The 20,138-nt window shown below is 46.8% G+C and overlaps 1 protein-coding gene across 11 annotated transcripts in view; it reads left to right on the forward strand.

Annotated features, from left to right (window-relative positions):
• FBXL16 (F-box and leucine rich repeat protein 16) overlaps positions 1 to 13,720 on the forward strand; it is a 65,472-nt gene extending 51,752 nt beyond the window's left edge. For 10 of the 11 annotated variants that reach the window (XM_075566226.1, XM_075566228.1, XM_075566229.1 and 7 more), the window contains 4 exons: positions 1,768 to 2,276; positions 3,345 to 3,429; positions 5,362 to 5,425; positions 6,959 to 13,720. In XM_075566226.1, the coding sequence (XP_075422341.1) occupies positions 1,768 to 2,276; positions 3,345 to 3,429; positions 5,362 to 5,425; positions 6,959 to 7,107 (807 nt within the window). In that variant the 3' untranslated portion in view covers positions 7,108 to 13,720. The remainder of the gene's footprint in view (positions 1 to 1,767; positions 2,277 to 3,344; positions 3,430 to 5,361; positions 5,426 to 6,958) is intronic. The other variant, XR_012787438.1, reaches the window with a different exon arrangement.
• Positions 13,721 to 20,138: the final 6,418 nt, after the last annotated feature.

Here is a 20,138-nt window from a genome sequence, read left to right on the forward strand (position 1 = left end):
AAGAGAATAACTTTCTGATAGAAAGAGGAGGAGGACACTGGTAACATCACTGCCTTTAAGGAGGATGATCCCGGGTTCAAATCCTACAATCTAGTTGCTTGTAATCTTTACCCCATCACTTTGGGCCATTGTTACTAAGCAGTGCTATTTAATAAGAACCCCTTCAGTAGGCTGTAAGGTTTCATCTAGCACTGGAGTAGAACTGGAGTAGCACTGGAGTAGCACTGGAGTAGAACTGGAGTAGCACTGGAGAAGCACTGGAGTAGCTTAGTGAATATGGTGCCTCATGCATCAAAATGAGTTTGTAAGCTCTACAAGGCAGGGACTTGTGCTATGTTGTGTCTCTAAGGTCTCTTATTCAATGTGATATAAACCAGTCTCTCCCATGCTGGCGAAGATTTGAGTCCCATGTATTTGAATAGAGCTGATATCTTCCCTAGCACGGGGAAGTGGCTGCACAGACGGCCGTCCGTGTATCAATGCCGTGCGCATCAACTTGTGACGTGGGAGTTACATGATGCACGTAGTATAATGGGATGTGTCCGGTTCTGTGTCTGTGCATGTTAGATTGTAACCTTTTATCCGCATTAAAAGAATGGCATCAGATGTTAAATAAATATTTGACGCAAAAGCAAGTAGAAAATGGTGTGATGCCTCCATGCAAAGTATATTATTTCACCCCTAGGCCCCATGCTCTGAAGATTTAATACTTTAATTAAACTGCGCTTTTCATTTTTCCTCCTAAGCCTGGTCCAATATACCCTTCCTCCACCATCTATCCAGACGCCAAAGTACTGTATACTGCTTAAGTGTTACATTTGTCTGCTCGCTCCACTTCTCCATTCACATTCATGCTCTGGCTTAAGGTTGTCACTTCTTCCTCCGTAATATTGCTAATGGCTAACGCTTCCTTTGTCACTCCGTTGCTAAAACTCAAATGCATGCCGTCTTGACTACTGCAATCTATTACTAAGCAGTCTCCTAGCCTCACAACAGTCTAGTCTGAAATGTATCCAAAGCTAAAGATTATTTCACTTTCTCCCAGGACAGTATCTGCTCATCCCCTGCTTACATCTCTCAGCTGGCTTCCCATCAAATTCTGTATCATCTACAAAGTTTTCCTCCATGTCTTCGAGGCTCTAAACTCTTCAGCTCCCCCCTACATCTCATCTTTGATGTCTTTCTACAGTTTGTCCCTGCTCGTCTCCTGCACTCTGCTCATATCTGTCTCCTTTCACCCCCACTGCTCTCGCGCTCTCTCGCTGATAATGTATTTCCCTCACCGCCCCTATATGTGAAACTCATGTGCTTGTATGTTTGATGCATTTATTGTATTATACCGCCCTGTATACTAATGTATGGTTTACAACGTCCTGTATATATATATATATATATATATATATATATATATATATATATATATATATATATATATATATATATATATATATATGTACTCTATATATACACACATATATATCAAAGCAATGACTGATGTAGCTTAATACACCGATTGTGATAACGTCAGGAAAACATGTAGTTGGTTGGTATAGCATGAGGAAAGTGGATACCCTGCTTGTTATAGCATCAGGTAATTGAATCTATATGTTGTTTGATACATACGTCTTAGACCAGTTCAGCTCCATTCAAATGAATGTGACTAAAACCTTTCCCAGAGCAGGGAAGTGGTTTCACAGCATATTGAATAAGGTCCTTGATGTCTCTAAGGTCACTGGTGTATGTGCTCTTCATCCTGCCCTTCCTCAGGTCATGCTGGAGCAGATGCAAGGCGTGGTGCGACTGGAGCTGTCGGGTTGTAATGACTTCACGGAGGCTGGTTTGTGGTCCAGCCTACATGGGCGCATCACCTCTCTGAGCGTCAGCGACTGTATCAATGTGGCGGATGATGCCGTGGCTGCCATCTCCCAGCTCTTGCCTAACTTGGGCGAGCTGAACTTGCAGGCCTACCACGTAACGGACACAGCACTAGCCTACTTTACTGCCAAGCAGGGCCGAGCCACACACACTCTGCGCCTCCACTCCTGCTGGGAGATCACCAATCATGGTGTGGTCAACGTGGTCCACAGCCTGCCCAACCTGACCGTGCTCAGCCTCTCTGGCTGCTCCAAGGTGACGGACGATGGGGTGGAGCTGGTGGCAGAGAACTTGAGAAGGCTGCGTGGGTTGGACCTGTCATGGTGCCCAAGGCTCACAGACACAGCGCTGGAGTATATTGCCTGTGACCTGCACAAACTGGAGGAGCTGGTGCTGGATAGGTGAGTAAGGGAGATATTGAAATGTATACTGTAGGGGAGGAGTACTTTGTAGGCAACAGGAGACTGGATGGTGATATGGTGCTTGATAGGTGAGCACCGGTACAGTTGGGGTTGATGGTGGATTCTAGTTGTTAGAAAGAAACTGGGGAGAGGGTTCATACAAGACAAGGCAGCAGGTGTGGGATACAAATGGAGGTGGAAGTTGGACCCTAGTGGTTTAAAGGAGAAGGCTGGAGACTGGGTTGTTACTGGATAATTGAACAGTAGTGGAATAAAAATGGAGATGGAAAATGAACCCTATGAGTTTGAGAAGAGCGGGCAAGGGTGAAATAAAATAGAAGTAGAAAAATGTGATTAGGAAGAGACTGGCGAGTGGGTTGTTAGAGGAGAGGTGAGCAGGAGCGGAATTTAACTGGAGGAGGAAGGTGAACCCTAGGAGTCTGAGCAGAGCTGGCATGGTGTAGGAGAGCGGGCGTTGAATCAAAATAGAAGTGACCAGAGAAGACTGGAGAGGTACCTGGTGGTGGATAAGTGAGCAGGGTAGAATAAGAGAGGGGATATGAGAACCATAGGATGCTGGAAGGGTAGCTGGTGGGGGATAGATAAGAAGGGTGTGATAAAAGTGAAAGTGAGTGAAGGACCTAGGCAGACTGGAGAGCTTCTAATCCTCAAATCACTCAGTGAAGTAAACATAGTCAATATGATGCAGGGCACCTTGATATATTGAAGTAAATGGACACAACATGAAACTGATGCTCTGAGGCCCATATTTATTAAGCAGTCTTCTACCTTAACTCATCTTCCCGGCACTGGAAGACATCTTACAACCCTATCAATGGCTCGTATGGTGTCTTCCAGCCCCGGAAGGTGACATGCCAGAAGTCTTCTCAATAATTATGGAGCTTGGTGTCATCATAGTGTTATAATCCCCACAATGCATTGAGCCAGTGAATGAATGATAAAATAATTACTTGGCTTTGCCTATACCACATCCCAACCCCCTCACCACTCCCACTCGCCCAATGCTTTTTATTTGGGGTGGGATAACCCCTCTGCTCCTCTCCACAGATGTGTACGAATCACAGACACGGGACTAAGCTACCTGTCCACAATGTCTTCACTCCGCAGTCTGTATCTCCGCTGGTGCTGCCAGGTGAGAGACACGTGGGATACAACAGAGCCAGACCACACTAGATACCAGAGACCGAGACTCATCACAGGGGGGCAGCAAAAAGAGAGTCTGAGCATAGGTTTTTTAGGAGAGTGCGAAAGAGAGGAAACCCATGTATGTGTCCAGAACCGTCTTACATTCTGTGAGTCTCACTGATTTGGAGTCTGTCTCACTTATCATTAGCCTACACGGCCTCTTAGACTTCAATGAAGTCAAACCAATAAATATCGGCACTATTCAATAAAGATGCCATTTGTGGTCATGAACCCCCAAATCTCATGCGTTTGACAACAAACTTGTGAGGCTACTTAACAACATATGTTCAATAAAGAGAAAGCACTCAGCCATTTAACACCCTTTCTACCATTTTCCATGGCTGTTTCAGTATTTAAGATTAGAATGTGTGAATGCCTTGTGGTTTGCTTCGCAAACAGTTTTGCAAAAGTGTTATAACCAACGGGGATTATTTACTAAAGTCTCCCAGCTGGTAAAAATGGGGCAGAGTCTTTGCAAAATAATTGTACCCGATTTATGAGAGGAAAAATTCCCATTGCTTTCAAGGGGATTCCTTTTCTTTTGCACTGGTTTTATCCTTCTTTTGCAGCTGCGGGAAGACCCCAAAATGCATCTGCCACAAGTTCTCTCTGACAGTGGGTGACGTACGCAGATATGTCCATATATACACGTTAGAGCCAGTTCAGCATTCGTTCCTATATACACTGCTGAGGAGCGATCTGCCGGTTCTCTCCCAGGCATTGTGGGGTGAGACGTACTCTCGCACACTCAGAGAGGCCTGTTATCCATCCTCCATCTCCTCGTTATCAGCCCCATGTTGGGGTGGATGCCTTGTGCACTCAGATGTTCAGGCCTGTCCAGGATCCTTCTCCACACCGTCACTGTCTAAAATCAGTTAGTAATAAGCCCCATGCCCAGTCCCATTAGCAAATCTGAGGCCGGAACTGTACTCACTTGTTTTCCATATAGTGCACTTCCTCATCTTTCCCCCTGAGGTCATTGAGACTGTATGATTACAGGCAGACAGTCAATCCCACTGGGGATCATTTATAGCAATCAGGTACAATCAATAGCTGCCTGCAAACAGCATGCGAGTAGACTCCCAATTTCCATCCACCCCACCAGTATTACTATCAATTTCAATCTGACAATGGTGCGTTTCTATATGTCGGTGCCCTCCTTATGGTCTTTGGGGAATGTTGAATGACTTTGATGAAGAGGACACTTTTCTTGACCATGTTTGGCAAATCGTTTGTGCCATTCAGATGTGTGCCCTATTTGCACAAGTTCTACATCTACACTCTTTGCACATCTCTAGTTCACCCCTTCAGTGACCTCTAGGCGGCGTTCGACATGAGGGGCGGCACCCTCAAGACCCTTATGACGTATGCTGCACGTGAGGTTTTGCTCAGTTTCTAGGGATGGGGGGGGGGGGGCGTTCCCCTTCCCTTCTAGTCACAACAGCGGAAGCCGAAAGTAATGGTGTGAGTGCTCCGTCACGTGATCGATAGTGCCAGATGGTCCGTGGCTATGAAGTTGGCTGGACTCTCCGGCACTGAAGGGGTTAAGATATGTTCGATTGGGATCTATGTATCAAACCACCAACGTGCATTTAAGGTCTGTTTACGTGATGGTATTCCATAAGACACCTTATGGTCTATTCACTTAAATCGGCCATGTGGTTTCTTCCTGCGCAGGAAGGTGTCTTATGCAGTGGAAGCCACTTAGTAAAGATGGGGCCTCCATCTTTGTTCTGCTGGTGGAAGGGAGCCTAGGAGCCAGGAAGCAACTTTACGGGTGATTGGGAAACATATAAATAACTGTAATGAAGGTTTCTAGGCAGGAGCTAAGAAAGTGAGTGACCCAGTGATGTACAAGTGATCTGCTCTGCTGTTTCAGGTGCAGGATTTCGGGCTGAAGCATTTACTGGGGATGAAAAGTTTACGGCTGTTATCTCTGGCTGGTGAGTTCAGTATGTGGTGCACTAATCAAGGAGGAGCAGACAAAGGGAAAGAGGCTGCCAATATCACCGGTGGGATTCAGAGCACCGCATGTATCCCAACTCTGATTAGTATGTAACAGACATGTCAACTCTCTGATTAGTATGTAACAGACATGTCAACTCTCTGATTAGTATGTAACAGACATGTCAACTCTCTGATTAGTATGTAACCGACATGTCAACTCTCTGATTAGTATGTAACAGATATGTCAACTCTCTGATTAGTATGTAACAGACATGTCAACTCTCTGATTAGTATGTAACAGACATGTTAACTCTCTGATTAGTATGTAACAGACATGTCAACTCTGATTAGTATGTAACAGACTTGTCAACTTTGACTAGTATGTAACAGACATGTCAACTCTCTGATTAGTATGTAACAGACATGTCAACTCTGATTAGTATGTAACAGACATGTCAACTCTCTGATTAGTATGTAACAGACATGTCAACTCTGATTAGTATGTAACAGACATGTCAATTCTCTGATTAGTATGTAACAGACATGTCAACTCTCTGATTTTCTGTTTGTCACACTGATTCGAAGTCAGTCTCACTGATTATTAGCATCAGTAGCGTACAAACTTTAATGGAATATTACTGATTGAAATCAGCATTAAAATGCCATTTTATGGTCCAGAACCCCCAAATCTCATTGCTGTTTGTCCTGGGTTTGGCATAGCCTCTATGACTTGTTTTGAAGGCAGCATTGTATGTATGAATTACCATTGAAAAGGAACATGCCTCATTATGCAGCGCTATTGAGTACTACTATACACTGCTAACTCTCTAAAGCTTTTTCCAATCAACACAGGCTACTAAATGTCACAGCCGCCCTTTATTACTGAAGCTAGACTCCGTGCCCCTGTTTATAATCATAAGGGTTTATTTCTTAAGGTTTGGGGGTAAAACAATTACACAAGATTTATCAAAGTCAGAAATAATAAGAAAAACATGCAGCACCATACACAGAACTTTGCAAGCATAATAAGTCAAAACAATCTCATTGTGGTGCCTGGGGGCGCAGGGACATAAAGTGACTTGGAGTTCGGAACTGGGTTCACGTGCTTCAAAGGCAGTACTTATACCCCTAAGTTAAGTCCATTGATGAATTTGATGCAGATTATTTCCCCTTGTTTTCTTGCTAAGAGACTTTGATACACATCCCCTTTAAATCCGTATTCTACAGTAAAGCTGTAGCTATTTGTGCATGTAGGTATGTGAGTGGAGATTTTAACTGGCAGATGCTCAAATAATTCTGGGAGGTGTAGTCCTACCATCGTTAACAGTAAAGTATTAAACAATGAATTGAACTACAGCTCCCAGCAGCCCATACTGCCGCTTCTCCTAACTGACATAGGACAGGTGCTGGTCAATGGGCCAGTGGTTGGGAACCATTGTCCTATAGTGCCCTCCTTCTGTCTCACGATTGAACGTAATTGTTTAGGGAACCGTCCAAGATATGCAATATCTCACTCTTTATCGTTTCAGGTTGTCCCTTGCTCACTACCACGGGCCTCTCCGGCCTTGTCCAGCTGCAAGACCTGGAAGAACTGGAACTGACCAACTGCCCTGGTGCCACTCCTGAGCTCTTCAAGTATTTCTCCCAGCACCTGCCTCGCTGCGTGGTAATCGAGTAAGACGCAGGAGCTGATTGTCCGACTCTTGGAGCTGTCTCCTCCGAATCATTCCCAGCACTGACCATCCGATCGGAGACTTTGACACGGGAGTGATGCCTGAATCGTTGCTTTGCCGACATGCAAAGGAGCGCAAGATCCTGGGAGATATTTCATACTCCGGTTTGTGAAGACCTCATTTCATGTCCCGAAGAAAGGGTTGTATATTTCCCACGCCTCATCTCTTGTCTTCTCTGTCGTGGACTGTTCTGAAACTCACAAGTAGAGCCGGCTCCCATCCGAACCTCCATCAGCGTTCTCCACAAGGATACAGTGGCGTGAGGTTGAATGCAGCGTGTGGTGGAGGGTTGCGTGTCATCTTGGCGATGGTGGTCCCCATATTATGCTTCCTGATACTTCCGAAGATGGTTATTGTAGATGGTCAATTCCAGGATCTGCATTACTCCTGGAGTTTTGGAATGAGACCTGCACTTTTGGGGAGTAATCACGGATGAGATACATCTTCTGGGACCACAAGTTATATGAAGAGGTCCTTTTAACAATGGATGTTGGCATGCCTGCTGGATGGTGGTATTTCATACATGGAATGAGTGGAAGTCTGGTAGAAGGGTCTGCATGGTTCTTGCTCAGTACTATTACCCTTTGATTAATTTAATTGGGACAGTGAAGGGCTTGCATTCCAGCTTGATCTGTGGAAACCCCATCCTGTACCATGAGCCTGTCTTTGATAACAGTTTATATCCAGTCATTGTTAATCAGCTTTATACATGGTTTGAACATTTCAACAGCTGTTGTACCTTCCACTTTTTCACTGCTGATAAGGTTATCTTTTGTAGCTTGTAAGGACAAACCTCACACCAGCGTGCTTGGTACGGGATCAGTCTTGTGCTTCTCTAAGGAAGCTGGCGATGAATTTTGGGGGGGGGGGGGCATTCGGGGACAAGCTGTTGATGGAATGAATATGGCTATTGCATTGGAACAAGAATGAAGGAACACCGTACTTGTTGGATTTATGCCCGGTGACTTTCTACCCCCAACTATGATTACCAAGAAGGAAGAACTGCAAGAGGATAGCTCTTTGTTGAGTTGTGTTGCAGGGTCATCCTACAGTAACTGGATGAAGATTGGAAGCGAGCAACGCTGAAAGAGGAGAAATTGGTATAATTATGGACATAGTGCAAACGTTGACCAGAGGGACCTCAGGCAGGAAACGTCTTTGTATAATACTTGGCTTGGATGGAGAGAGCTTTTTTCTCACACACCTTCCCAGCTTGCCCTAGTGCCTGTACATTACTGCTCCTGTTCAACTCACTGCTTTCATTGAGATCAGATGAAGGAGGACATTGATATACACCACTTTCCATCCACATCCTGGCCCAACGGATCTTGGAGAAGGAAGCAGTGGGATTTTTTTGTTACAACGTTTCTGCTTTTAACGCCTTTACCACCAGTAGACACCATGGTGGTTCAGTTTGATTGTGGTCTGCAATTGCAGCCTTAAGGGACTTAGATGTCATGCACTGATGGGATAACAAAAGGGTTAAATTACCAACACATAACTCTGTCTCTTTCACTTGATCTCTTTCTGTTTCCACTAGCCTTGCTGTATTGTGGTCTGTCTGTCCATCTATTTTCCTTGGTCTCAGTCCTTCATTGCTCTCTGCCATTCATTGGTTTGGCCTTATTCTTTACCTTGGTCTCTTTTTCTTTTGCTAGGTCTTTGTTTTCACTCTTACTCTATATCTATCCATCTATCCATCTGTCTATCTGTCTGACTATCTATCTTTAGTCTCATTGTTTCTCCTGGTCTCTTTCACTCTCTCTGCCTGTCTTATTCCTATTACTATTCCACTCCGTTTATATGTGTACCACAATCTCTCTGGCATGTCTTTCTCCTTGTCCCTTCCTGCTTTGACAGAACACTGTCTTATGGAAGAATCCCGTGCTGTCTCTCACCATGCTTTAAATATATTAAAATATATCATAATTCAAATTCTTCATCCAGAGAAATATGACCAATAATCTGTGTTAAAAAGACATATCTACATTACAATCGAAGGAATCTGAGTAGCCTGGAACCAATAGCCATTGGGGTTGTCCCTTCAAGAGGAAGGTAACAGAAAAGTATATGGATATTAGGAACCTAAGTGTATTAATTGAGTCTCTTTCATCAAAAGTTGACAGAGTAACAATGAAATAGATGGATTTAAGAGACATTATGTCCAGCAGTTCCACCAAAAGATGACAAACACAGGGATGGTCCTGAGATAGGATGTAATACCCTGAAGTCTATCACTTTTACTGAAAATGAAAAGAGCTAGAAGACAGCTAAATCCATTTAATCTGGTTCTTCCACCCAAAGGTGACACCATAACAACGAGACACCAAAGGGTGGCAGTGACAGAGACAGAAAGAACCATCAAGTATCTTATCATACGTGAAATGCATCTCTCCTAGACAAAAAGATTTTGCTAACCACTGTTCTGCCAGGGGATCCAGCAATGGATGGGATAGTTTTGTCCTATTAAACATATCACTGTCAACAGCCCTGTTTGGCCCAGAGTTGGATTAAGTCCTTAAAACCCATTTGCTAACAGGCAGATCAGCAACGCTAAGCTACACTGGTTACAAGGCTGGCAGAGCGGTAATACCATTTGAACACACGGAAGTGGAAGAAGTAGGTTGCACTAAACCTGAGCGACTTACAGCAGTTAAAAAAAAAACTCTGGGTCAAGAAGTGCGAGTAAAAGCTCAGAATGTTGGTCTTTGTGTCCCCAAGTGGGTGGCATTTGTCCTGCAGAAGCAAGGTGACTTCTCAGGGCTAAAACTTGCCACCTTATTTCAGGAATAGGGATCACGCTGCCCTTGATGGTTGCCCTGGTATGTTGCCACTCTACTGGGCATGGTGGTGGCACAGTTGTGAATGCAAAGGAGCCCCGGCTGCGTCCCGTTTCCCCACATGTCCACGGTGGCATTTTTGTGAGAGGAGGAGGGGGATGAAGAGGGCGTTATAAATAAAAACAGGGCAAGGAAAATGATTTTCTTTAACGGGTGCACTCCTCTAACCCCTAAGTGTTGCACAATTATATATTTACTATTTCATTTGCTACCTTAAATGCGTATGTATCTATGCACACACACACACACACCTATATATATATATATATATATATATACAGTGGTCGACAAATCACCAAAAAAATCTACTCGCCAAACAAAAAAATTTACTCACCACCTAGTACCAAACGTGTGCTGCTTGGGCCAATAGGAGCTTGCCACGATGTTAAATCCACTCGCCCGGGGCGTGCAAATGTATAGGTTTGTCGAACACTGTGTATATATATATATATATATATATATATATATATATATATATATATATTTAGCTACAAATAGAAGAGCACAGAGGCAACTCTCAGTGTATTCCGTTTATGCCACACAAAAATAAAACAAAATAAAAATAGTGAACAGGTTTACCCAAAGCCAGCTCGTGGACCTCTAGGATCCAGCCGTACACAATGTACTACGTATCAGCGTCTCTCTCGGGTGCCTGCTAACACTAACAGACAAAGCGCACTGGGGGTAAAGATCACAGAACATATTGGTAAAATCACATGTAGCTTCTGTAACTTACAATTCATAGAGCATCAGTGGGCTCCAAACACCGCATCAAGCCCGGTTGTTCCGTAGATGATACACAGCAGAGACCGGTGCACTGGGTCACCGGACCAAAAACCGCGACTCAGGACTCGCAGGAGCGTCCGGACGTGATGACGCATGATACGTACTGACAATGCCTCAGCCCGTTTCACACGGGAAAGTGCTTCACAACCCCTGATGAAGCGCTCTTACGTGCGAAACGCATTATATACACACACATATATATGTACAGGCATACCCCTCATTAACGTACGCAATGGGACCGGAGCATGTATGTAAAGCGAAAATGTACTTAAAGTGAAGTACAACCTTTTTCCCACTTATTGATGTATGTACTTTACGGCAATCGTCATATACGTGCATAACTGATGTAAATAACACATGTGTAACAGGCTCTATAGTCTCCCTGCTTGCGCACAGCTTCAGTACAGGTATTGAGCTGGTATTGCTTTTCAGGACATGCTGACAGGCGCATGCGTGAGCTGCCGTTTACCTATTGGGCGATATGTCCTTACTCACGAGTGTACTTAAAGTGAGTGTCCTTAAACCGGGGTATGCCTGTATATATTTATATATATATACACACATATATAAAACAAATATATGTGTATACAGGGTATATATATATAGTGTAATACTGTAGCACACCATCCCATGCTAATCTCTTCATGTTCTCCCTGGAATAGCACACGCTTGTCCTTCGCCTCCTTTGTTGTATCCAGTAGCAGCAAAGAATGTGCGGTTTGGCCAGAATCAGTGGATCTAGAGGCACTTTCCACCCTACCGTCTCCTCTATTAGGACTTCCAAAATCTAAATTATTTTTGGGCATGTCCACCATATATGGACTAGACCCCCTTGTCCACCACATTCCCTCCAGCATCTGTCTGTGTGCCCCGGGAAAATGTTACTCAATCTCCTGGGTGTTAAATACCAGCCAATGAGAACTTTGTACATATCCTCCTTGGTTAGTGTGCAGGGTGACGATTTGGATGCATTTTCCTATACGTCGGACCACTTATCTGCTGTAATTTCTCTTTGTAGGTCTTCTTCGCACCTAGTCATGTAGGTGTGTGGATGTGAGCGGCCTGTCGGGGCCTTGGGGTCCAACTCTTGGTCTCCCCCATATACTTAAACAGACAATCAATAATAAATCCTCTTTAACATAAGGATCACCCTCGTACACACATCTATTTACCTTTATGCCTTTAATTTTATCCCTCTCTTTCAAGACAATCACCCTTTTACACAGCCGCTCTAATAAACTTTAATAGTACCCTCCTCTTAAAGTTCATGTTCACCCTCTTACACATCTCAGTTGCCCATATATCCACTTTGATAGCAGTAAGAGGCCTGATTCCCTGCGTGAATGATAGGTTTTCAAAGATATGAATGGTCGATATATGCATATAATTAGACTATATGTCTGGTTATATATTATGCATATTTTAGTATTTGGAGGCTGACATAAGTAGGGGTGCCAGGTGGCTTCTCTAAAAATACTGGACACAATGGTGAAAGGTGTGACGCGCTTGAGACACACACACACCCCTCTCTCCACTCCATGCTGTTTCCTCCCTTTGGTCCCACCCCAGGCTCCTGACACCTCCTGATTGGCTGCATTACCCAGCAGCAGCCAATCAGGATGGAGGAAGCTACCCACCCCTCTAGCAACAGCCCTGCCTGGGGAAAACCCGCTGCCCTCAAGCCGGTCAGGTCACTATGTCCAGGGTGGTAACGCCGGACACATACATGTACAGGGAGGTAATACCGGACACATACATGTCCAGGGAGGTAACACCGGACACATACATGTCCAGGGATGTAACACCGGACACATACATGTCCAGAGAGGTAACACCGGACACATACATGTCCAGGGAGGTAACACCGGACACATACATGTCCAGGGAGGTAACACCGGACACATACATGTCCAGGGAGGTAACACCGGACACATACATGTCCAGGGAGGTAACACCGGACACATACATGTCCAGAGAGGTAACACCGGACACATACATGTCCAGAGAGGTAACACCGGACACATACATGTCCAGAGAGGTAACACCGGACACATACATGTCCAGGGAGGTAACACCGGACACATACATGTCCAGGGAGGTAACACCGGACACATACATGTCCAGAGAGGTAACACCGGACACATACATGTCCAGGGAGGTAACACCGGACACATACATGTCCAGGGAGGTAACACCGGACACATACATGTCCAGTATTACCTCTAATTTTTCTACTGGACAGTGTCCAAATACAGGACAGTCCGGTCTAACCTGCTATTAACCATTTCAAGCAAAGTCCTGTATCCCCTTTAGCAAGGAGAAGTTTAACCCTCAGAGACACACGGTGGTATACAATCGGGAGATATTCAAATAAAAGCACCTTTTAACATCTTGGCTGCCTGAGCCCCCCGGCACTGAGGTGCTGTCTGTGTTTTGTATCCCAAATGTCATTTCTGGGGATGCGACCACTGAATACTGTGACAAGGACACGAGCGGGGGGAGTGGGGGTGTGGAGTTAAAGAAGAAACGTCACCAAATAACTGTGACAATGATCTAGGACGGTTTCTCATCTCTCAGCTACAAAAAAGATCAGAAAATCGGAACTCAAAACCGGCAATGCATTACTATACTCGGCACCATTATACGGCGCACCACTTCCATTGTTACCATTTGTTCCGACCCCGCCCCTCTAGGAAGACAGTAGATGGCATTTTCGCACGGGCAGGGTCGGTACCGGGGCACATTTGACGCTGTGAGTGGTATTTGCATCCTAGGTATCTGGTTTCAGGGGCTGGAGTGGCTGGGACTGAGGCCACAGACGGCCTGGGGTTATTGAACCTGGCGGGGAAGCGGTTGGGACGGTATTGCCGGAAGGTTTACACAATGCATGCGCTGCAGAAGTGGAATCTTAAATAAAACCCTTATTCTTGAACTGGAAAGCGAAATGGTCATTTTGTGAATAAGGGTGTGGTATTCTGGGCGAGAGAGTTATAGGGTAAGTGGTACCGTACTCTCTAATACAGGGGGGCGGCCAACTCCAGTCCTCAAGGGCCACCAACAGGTCAGGTTTCCAGGATATCCCTGCTTCAGCACAGGTGGATCAATCCGTCCCTGCTTCAGCACAGGTGGCTCAATCAGTGCTGAAGCAGGGATATCCTGAAAACCTGACCTGTTGGTGGCCTTTGTGGGCTGGAGTTGGCTGCCCTTGCTCTAATAGCACTACATTTCAGCCACAGATCAAAGTACTTTAACTCATGCTTTGCTGTAGGTGTCATCCTGTGATTTGGGGTGTCGGTAACAGGAATTAGAGAGGTGTTTCGAGGCACAGATAATACTGGGGGGTATTGAATTCTGCGCCCCTATTTATTATTTTGAATCCCCTTGGCGCCAAAATCTCAAGCAGGTTTGAAGTGGCAAAAGAAAGGGTGCCCAGGTGACCTCTAGCCGGGCTAATACAGAACTCTGCTGACCAGTGTCATGTCCAGCGCACGCCATCAGTTTGTGGCGACACAAGTGACTGCGTGTTTGTGGTACTGGAGGGTCCGTGGGAACTGAAAGGGTTAACAAATCCCTCCATGTAATAATTGGACTGGCCCTCTGGTTACCCAGAAAGTTCCCGGTGAGCCTGGAGCTCCCGGACCGGCCAAGTCTCCCAGAGATCGGGAGACGCATGAACTCCTGGGTACACTCAGGAGACTGCCTGGCGCTCCCATTGCAGTCTCTGTGTGAGTGCGTCAATCTGCTCTGTGTATATCAGTGTGTGTGTGTGTGTATAGGAGTCAGCCTGCCCTGTGTGTATCAGTGTGTGTGTAAGTGAGTCAGTCTTGCTCTGTGTGTATCAGTGTATGTATGTGTGTATATCAGAGTCAGCCTGCTCTGTGTGTATCAGTGTGTGTGTGTGTATCAGTGTATGTATGTGTGTATCTGAGTCAGTCTGCTTTGTGTGTATTAGTGTGTTTGTGCGTGTGTGTGTCGGAGTCAGTCTGCTTTGTGTGTATCAGTGTATGTGTGTATCTGCATCAGTCTGCTCCGTGTGTATCAGTCAGTTTGTATCTGAGTCAGTCTGCCCTGTGTGTATCAGTGTGTGTATGTGTGTATCTGAAATAGTCTGCTCTGTGTGTATCAGTCTGTGTGTATCAGTGTGTATGTGTGTATCTGCGTCAGCCTGCTCCGTGTGTATCAGTCAGTTTGTATCTGAGTCAGTCTGCTCTGTGTGTATCAGTGTGTGTATGTGTGTATCTGAAATAGTCTGCTCTGTGTGTATCAGTCTGTGTGTATCAGTCTGTGTGTATCAGTGTGTGTGTGTATCTGAGTCAGTCTGCTCTGTGTGTATCTGAGTCAGTATACTGTGTGTATCAATGTGTGTGTGTGTGTATCTGAGTCAGTCTCCTCCGTGTGTATCAGTCTCTGTATCTGAGTCAGTATACTGTGTAATGGTGTGTCTATGTGTTTATTTGAGTCAGTCTGCTCTCCGTGTATCAATTGTGTGTATCTGAGTCAGTATATTGTGTGTATCAGTTTGTTTGTATCTCTGAGTCAGTATACTCTGTGTATCAATGTGTGTATCTCAGTCAGTCTGCTCTGTGTATCAGTTTGTGTGCGTCAGTATACGGTACTCTGTGTATCAATGTGTATGTGTGTATCTGAGTCAGTTTTCTCTGCATCTATTAGCATATGTATGTTTTATGAATATATGCATTTGTGTGTGTACGTACAGTATGTATATGTATATGTATCTATGAATGCATGTATTATGTATGTCTGACCCTGTATATGGATGCATGAGTACAAACACACTTTCCTGCCTGTTATGGGCTTTACTTGCCCCATATAGTCTGTTTCCCCTAACAAACCCGTCATATTCCAGCCCGACACTGGATTAAAGCAGACTTTAATTTCCCTTGATACTCAGATCACATTATCCATCTATCCCCGGGAGCTCAGCAGGGCTCCCCCGAAAAAGGATTGTATTGACCCATATATATTACAGTTCAGCATTCAACAACCTCTTAGCCAAATTTTACAATCTAATAATTCATAAAGGGTATTAATGGGTCAGTTCCTACGGGGACCAGAACAGCAAGCAATGAGCGATGTGACCAAAGGGTAAAAGCTGGCTGATTAATGTCTTCCTTACAAAAAAATCAAACACCTATAAGTATTTACAGGTAATTTTAAGTTACGTTATAGACTTGGTGAGCTGAGACTTGAGAGGGGGTTGACTTCCTCTGGTTGCTTCCTTTCACCTGATGTCATATGCTGAACAGGAGTTTGCACCTGCAAACCCCACCCCCTCCTCCCACCTTATCCTTATTGACCTTTAACAGGGACAACGTGGGAAAGAGTCTGTAATCCCCACTCAAACTCTTCCCTGGACCGGGAGGTGCCAGGTACTGGTTCACGGTCCTCCGACCTCTGGAGAGTGGGGGACTCCTGTTCCGGAGACATTTGTCATTTTTTGGGCCAGTGTTTGACACAAAGAACTACAAATGTAGTGTAGCCACCAAAAAGGCCACCAACAGAAAGTCGGGTGATGATTTTGACGTACCTCCTTTATTTGGGGTGCACAGAAACATTCTTTATTATTATATACCATTTACACCTGTATGCCTTGTCCATTTCTGTGCGCCAAAACAAATCAAAATAAAAATGTGGTGAAATTTGGCACACAGGTACACACAAAAACACACACAGTCCCAGCAAGCTCAAAGCCACTACACTATATATATATTTATTTATATATTTGTGTCAATTGGAGTGCTACTGGGATAGTGAGCTAATGCAGACAACAAAAACCTCAACGTTACATCCAATACGACAGATTATTTTGTTAAAAAGTAAGTAATTGTCATTTAGCCAACGCATTTCAAGAACCTGCAGGGGAACACCTCTCAAAGCCCCCTAACCTGCAGGGGATAACTCCCAAAGCCCCCTAACCTGTGGGGGAACACCTCCCAAAGCCCCCTAACCTGCAGGGGATAACTCCCAAAGCCCCCTAACCTGCGGGGGAACACCTCCCAAAGCCCCCTAACCTGCAGGGGATAACTCCCAAAGCCCCCTAACCTGCAGGGGAACCTCCCAAAGCCCCCTAACCTGCGGGGGAACCTCCCAAAGCCCCCTAACCTGCAGGGGATAACTCCCAAAGCCCCCTAACCTGCAGGGGAACCTCCCAAAGCCCCCTAACCTGCGGGGGAACCTCCCAAAGCCCTCTAACCTGCGGGGGAACCTCCCAAAGCCCCCTAACCTGCGGGGAACACCTCCCAAAGCCCCCTAACCTGCAGGGGATAACTCCCAAAGCCCCCTAACCTGCGTGGAACACTTCCCAAAGCCCCCTAACCTGCAGGGGATAACTCCCAAAGCCCCCTAACCTGCGGGGGACAACTCCCAAAGCCCCCTAACCTGTGGGGAACCCCTCCCAAAGCCCCCTAACCTGCAGGGGATAACTCCCAAAGCCCCCTAACCTCCGGGGAACACCTCCCAAAGCCCCCTAACCTGTGGGGAACACCTCCCAAAGCCCCCTAACCTGTGGGGAACCCCTCCCAAAGCCCCCTAACCTGCAGGGGATAACTCCCAAAGCCCCCTAACCTGCGGGGAACACCTCCCAAAGCCCCCTAACCTGCGGGGAACACCTCCCAAAGCCCCCTAACCTGCAGGGGGACACCTCCCAAAGCCCCCTAACCTGCAGGGGAACACCTCCCAAAGCCCCCTAACCTGCGGGGAACACTTCCCAAAGCCCCCTAACCTGCAGGGGGACACCCCCCAAAGCCCCCTAACCTGCGAGGAACACCTCCCAAAGCACCGTAACCTGCAGGGGAACACCTCCCAAAGCACCGTAACCTGCAGGGGAACACCTCCTAAAGCCCCCTAACCTGTGGGGGACAACTCCCAATGCCCCCTAACCTGCGGTAAACTTCCCAAAGCCCCCTAACCTGTGGGGAACACCTCCCAAAGCCCCCTAACCTGTGGGGAACACCTCCCAAAGCCCCATAACCTGTGGGGGACACCTCCCAAAGCCCCCTAACCTGCGGGGGACACCTCCCAAAGCCCCATAACCAACGGGGAACATCTCCCAAAGCCCCCTAACCTACAGGGGAATCCCTCCCAAAGCCCCCTAACCTGCGGGGGAACCTCTCCTAAAGCCCCCTAACCTGCAGGGGAACCCCTCCCAAAGCCCCCTAACCTGTGGCGGAACCCCTCCCAAAGCCCCCTAACCTGCGTGGAACACCTCCCAAAGCCCCCTAACCTGCGGGGGACATCTCCCAAAGCCTCCTAACCAGCGGGGCACCTCCCAAAGCCCCCTAACCTGCGTGGAACACCTCCCAAAGCCCCCTAACCTGCGGGGGACATCTCCCAAAGCCCCCTAACCTGCGGGGGACACCTCCCAAAGCCCCCTAACCTGCAGGGGAACCTCCCAAAGCCCCCTAACCTGCGGGGAACACCTCCCAAAGCCCCCTAACCTGCAGGGGAACACCTCCCAAAGCCCCCTAACTAGCGGGGAACACCTCCCAAAGCCCCCTAACCTGTGGGGAACACCTCCCAAAGCCCCCCAACCTCTGGGGAACACCTCCCAAAGCCCCCCAACCTGCGAGGGAACACCTCCCAAAGCCCCCTAACCTGTGGGGAACACCTCCCAAAGCCCCCCAACCTCTGGGGAACACCTCCCAAAGCACCCCAACCTGCGAGGGAACACCTCCCAAAGCCCCCTAACCAGCGGGGAACACCTCCCAAAGCCCCCTAACCTGTGGGGAACACCTCCCAAAGCCCCCCAACCTGTGGGGAACACCTCCCAAAGCCCCCCAACCTGCAGGGGAACACCTCCCAAAGCCCCCCAACCTGCAGGGGAACACCTCCCAAAGCCCCCTAACCTGCAGGGGAACACCTCCCAAAGCCCCCTAACCTGCAGGGGAACACCTCCCAAAGCACCCTAACCTGTGGGGAACACCTCCCAAAGCCCCCTAACCTGCGGCATTGTACTATACAAACACACATACTGTAGGCGCACCGCGCACAAACGCAACTGAAATTGCGTTTGACCTGCATCCATGCTGCTCTAAAACACTTAGTAGAGGCCCAGATGTATCAAAGAAAACAAATCCTATTGATTTCAATGGGGCTTTTTTCTTTAACAGATATGCTGCTGTAGGTACGTTTCCCCAGGCTTGCTTCACCTTTCCCTTGATACGTAAACCCCAAAGTAGCTTAATACATCGACCCTGAGATCCATATGTGAATGTTTATCATACAGTATCTCCTGCAAATCAGCTGCGACAGATTTATTGCAGAAAATTCTCGGTTTTCAGTGGCATTTTGTCCTTTGTTTAATCTGCTGCTCTTTTAAACCTGTTTTTCAGCTAAGAAGCTTTGAGGGCTTTTTTATTAGTGAAGAAACATGTTTGTTTGTTTTTTTTGTAAATTCTTTATGTATTATGCCCAGAAGATACATGCAATTATCTCATCTTGTATCATCTCAAAATTACTGCTGACTAAGAAAATGTTCCCCCTTTTATACAACTTCAAATAAAATCCACTGAAAAAGTACAACCTATACAAAAGAAATTATTCTAAAGACGAAAAGTATGTCAAACATGGGAAACAAACAACCCAGCTCAGGATAAAATACTGAATGCAATACCGGTTCTGATCCACAATAATATCCATTCAACTATCCATTCAACATTCCTGTTTGGCCAGAAGGTGGCGCCCATCACACATTCCAAGCCAAGCTCCCAGAAGACCATTGGGACTCCGGAGACCTGGCTAATTGTTTTAGTTATGTCTCTGTCCCCACGTGGTTTGTTAATCTGACGTTGATGTTATCTCTCCTTCTCAAACCAGAAGCCCATTATTCGCCTCTTCTGATTTCCCGAGGACTCACAATAGCGCCCCCACAGTCACTTCTACCACCCATTGTGGCCAAGCGCTGCCATCTACTGCACTTATTCCCTCACCTGCTGTCTCTGTAACTCTCCCATCATACCTCTTAGATTGTAAGCTCTTCGGGGCAGGGATTTCCTTTCCTATTGTCTGATTTTGCTGCTGTAACGGATCGGGGACACGCGCCTCTCAGCGGGTCCCCGTCACCTCCCGTCCCACGGCGGCTCCCTGCCCCGTTGCCCCGCTCCCTCAACACCTTACCTCCTCCACGCCAGGCCGTCCCTCCGCGGGGCACGCCGCATCTGCGTGCACGCGATCGGGGCGCGCGCACGGCAGCCTTACAGGAGGCGCGCGCACCCGATCCTCTTACCTGCCCTCCCGTGCTGCTGGCGCCGCCCCCCATCGGCTGCAGGACATTACCAGGTATCACTCCCCTGTCTCCCTTCCTGCTTACCTGGACCTATCACTGCAGCCAC

This window comes from Ascaphus truei, chromosome 11 (genome assembly GCF_040206685.1).
Source record: "Ascaphus truei isolate aAscTru1 chromosome 11, aAscTru1.hap1, whole genome shotgun sequence".
Taxonomy (NCBI): Eukaryota; Metazoa; Chordata; class Amphibia; order Anura; family Ascaphidae; genus Ascaphus; species Ascaphus truei.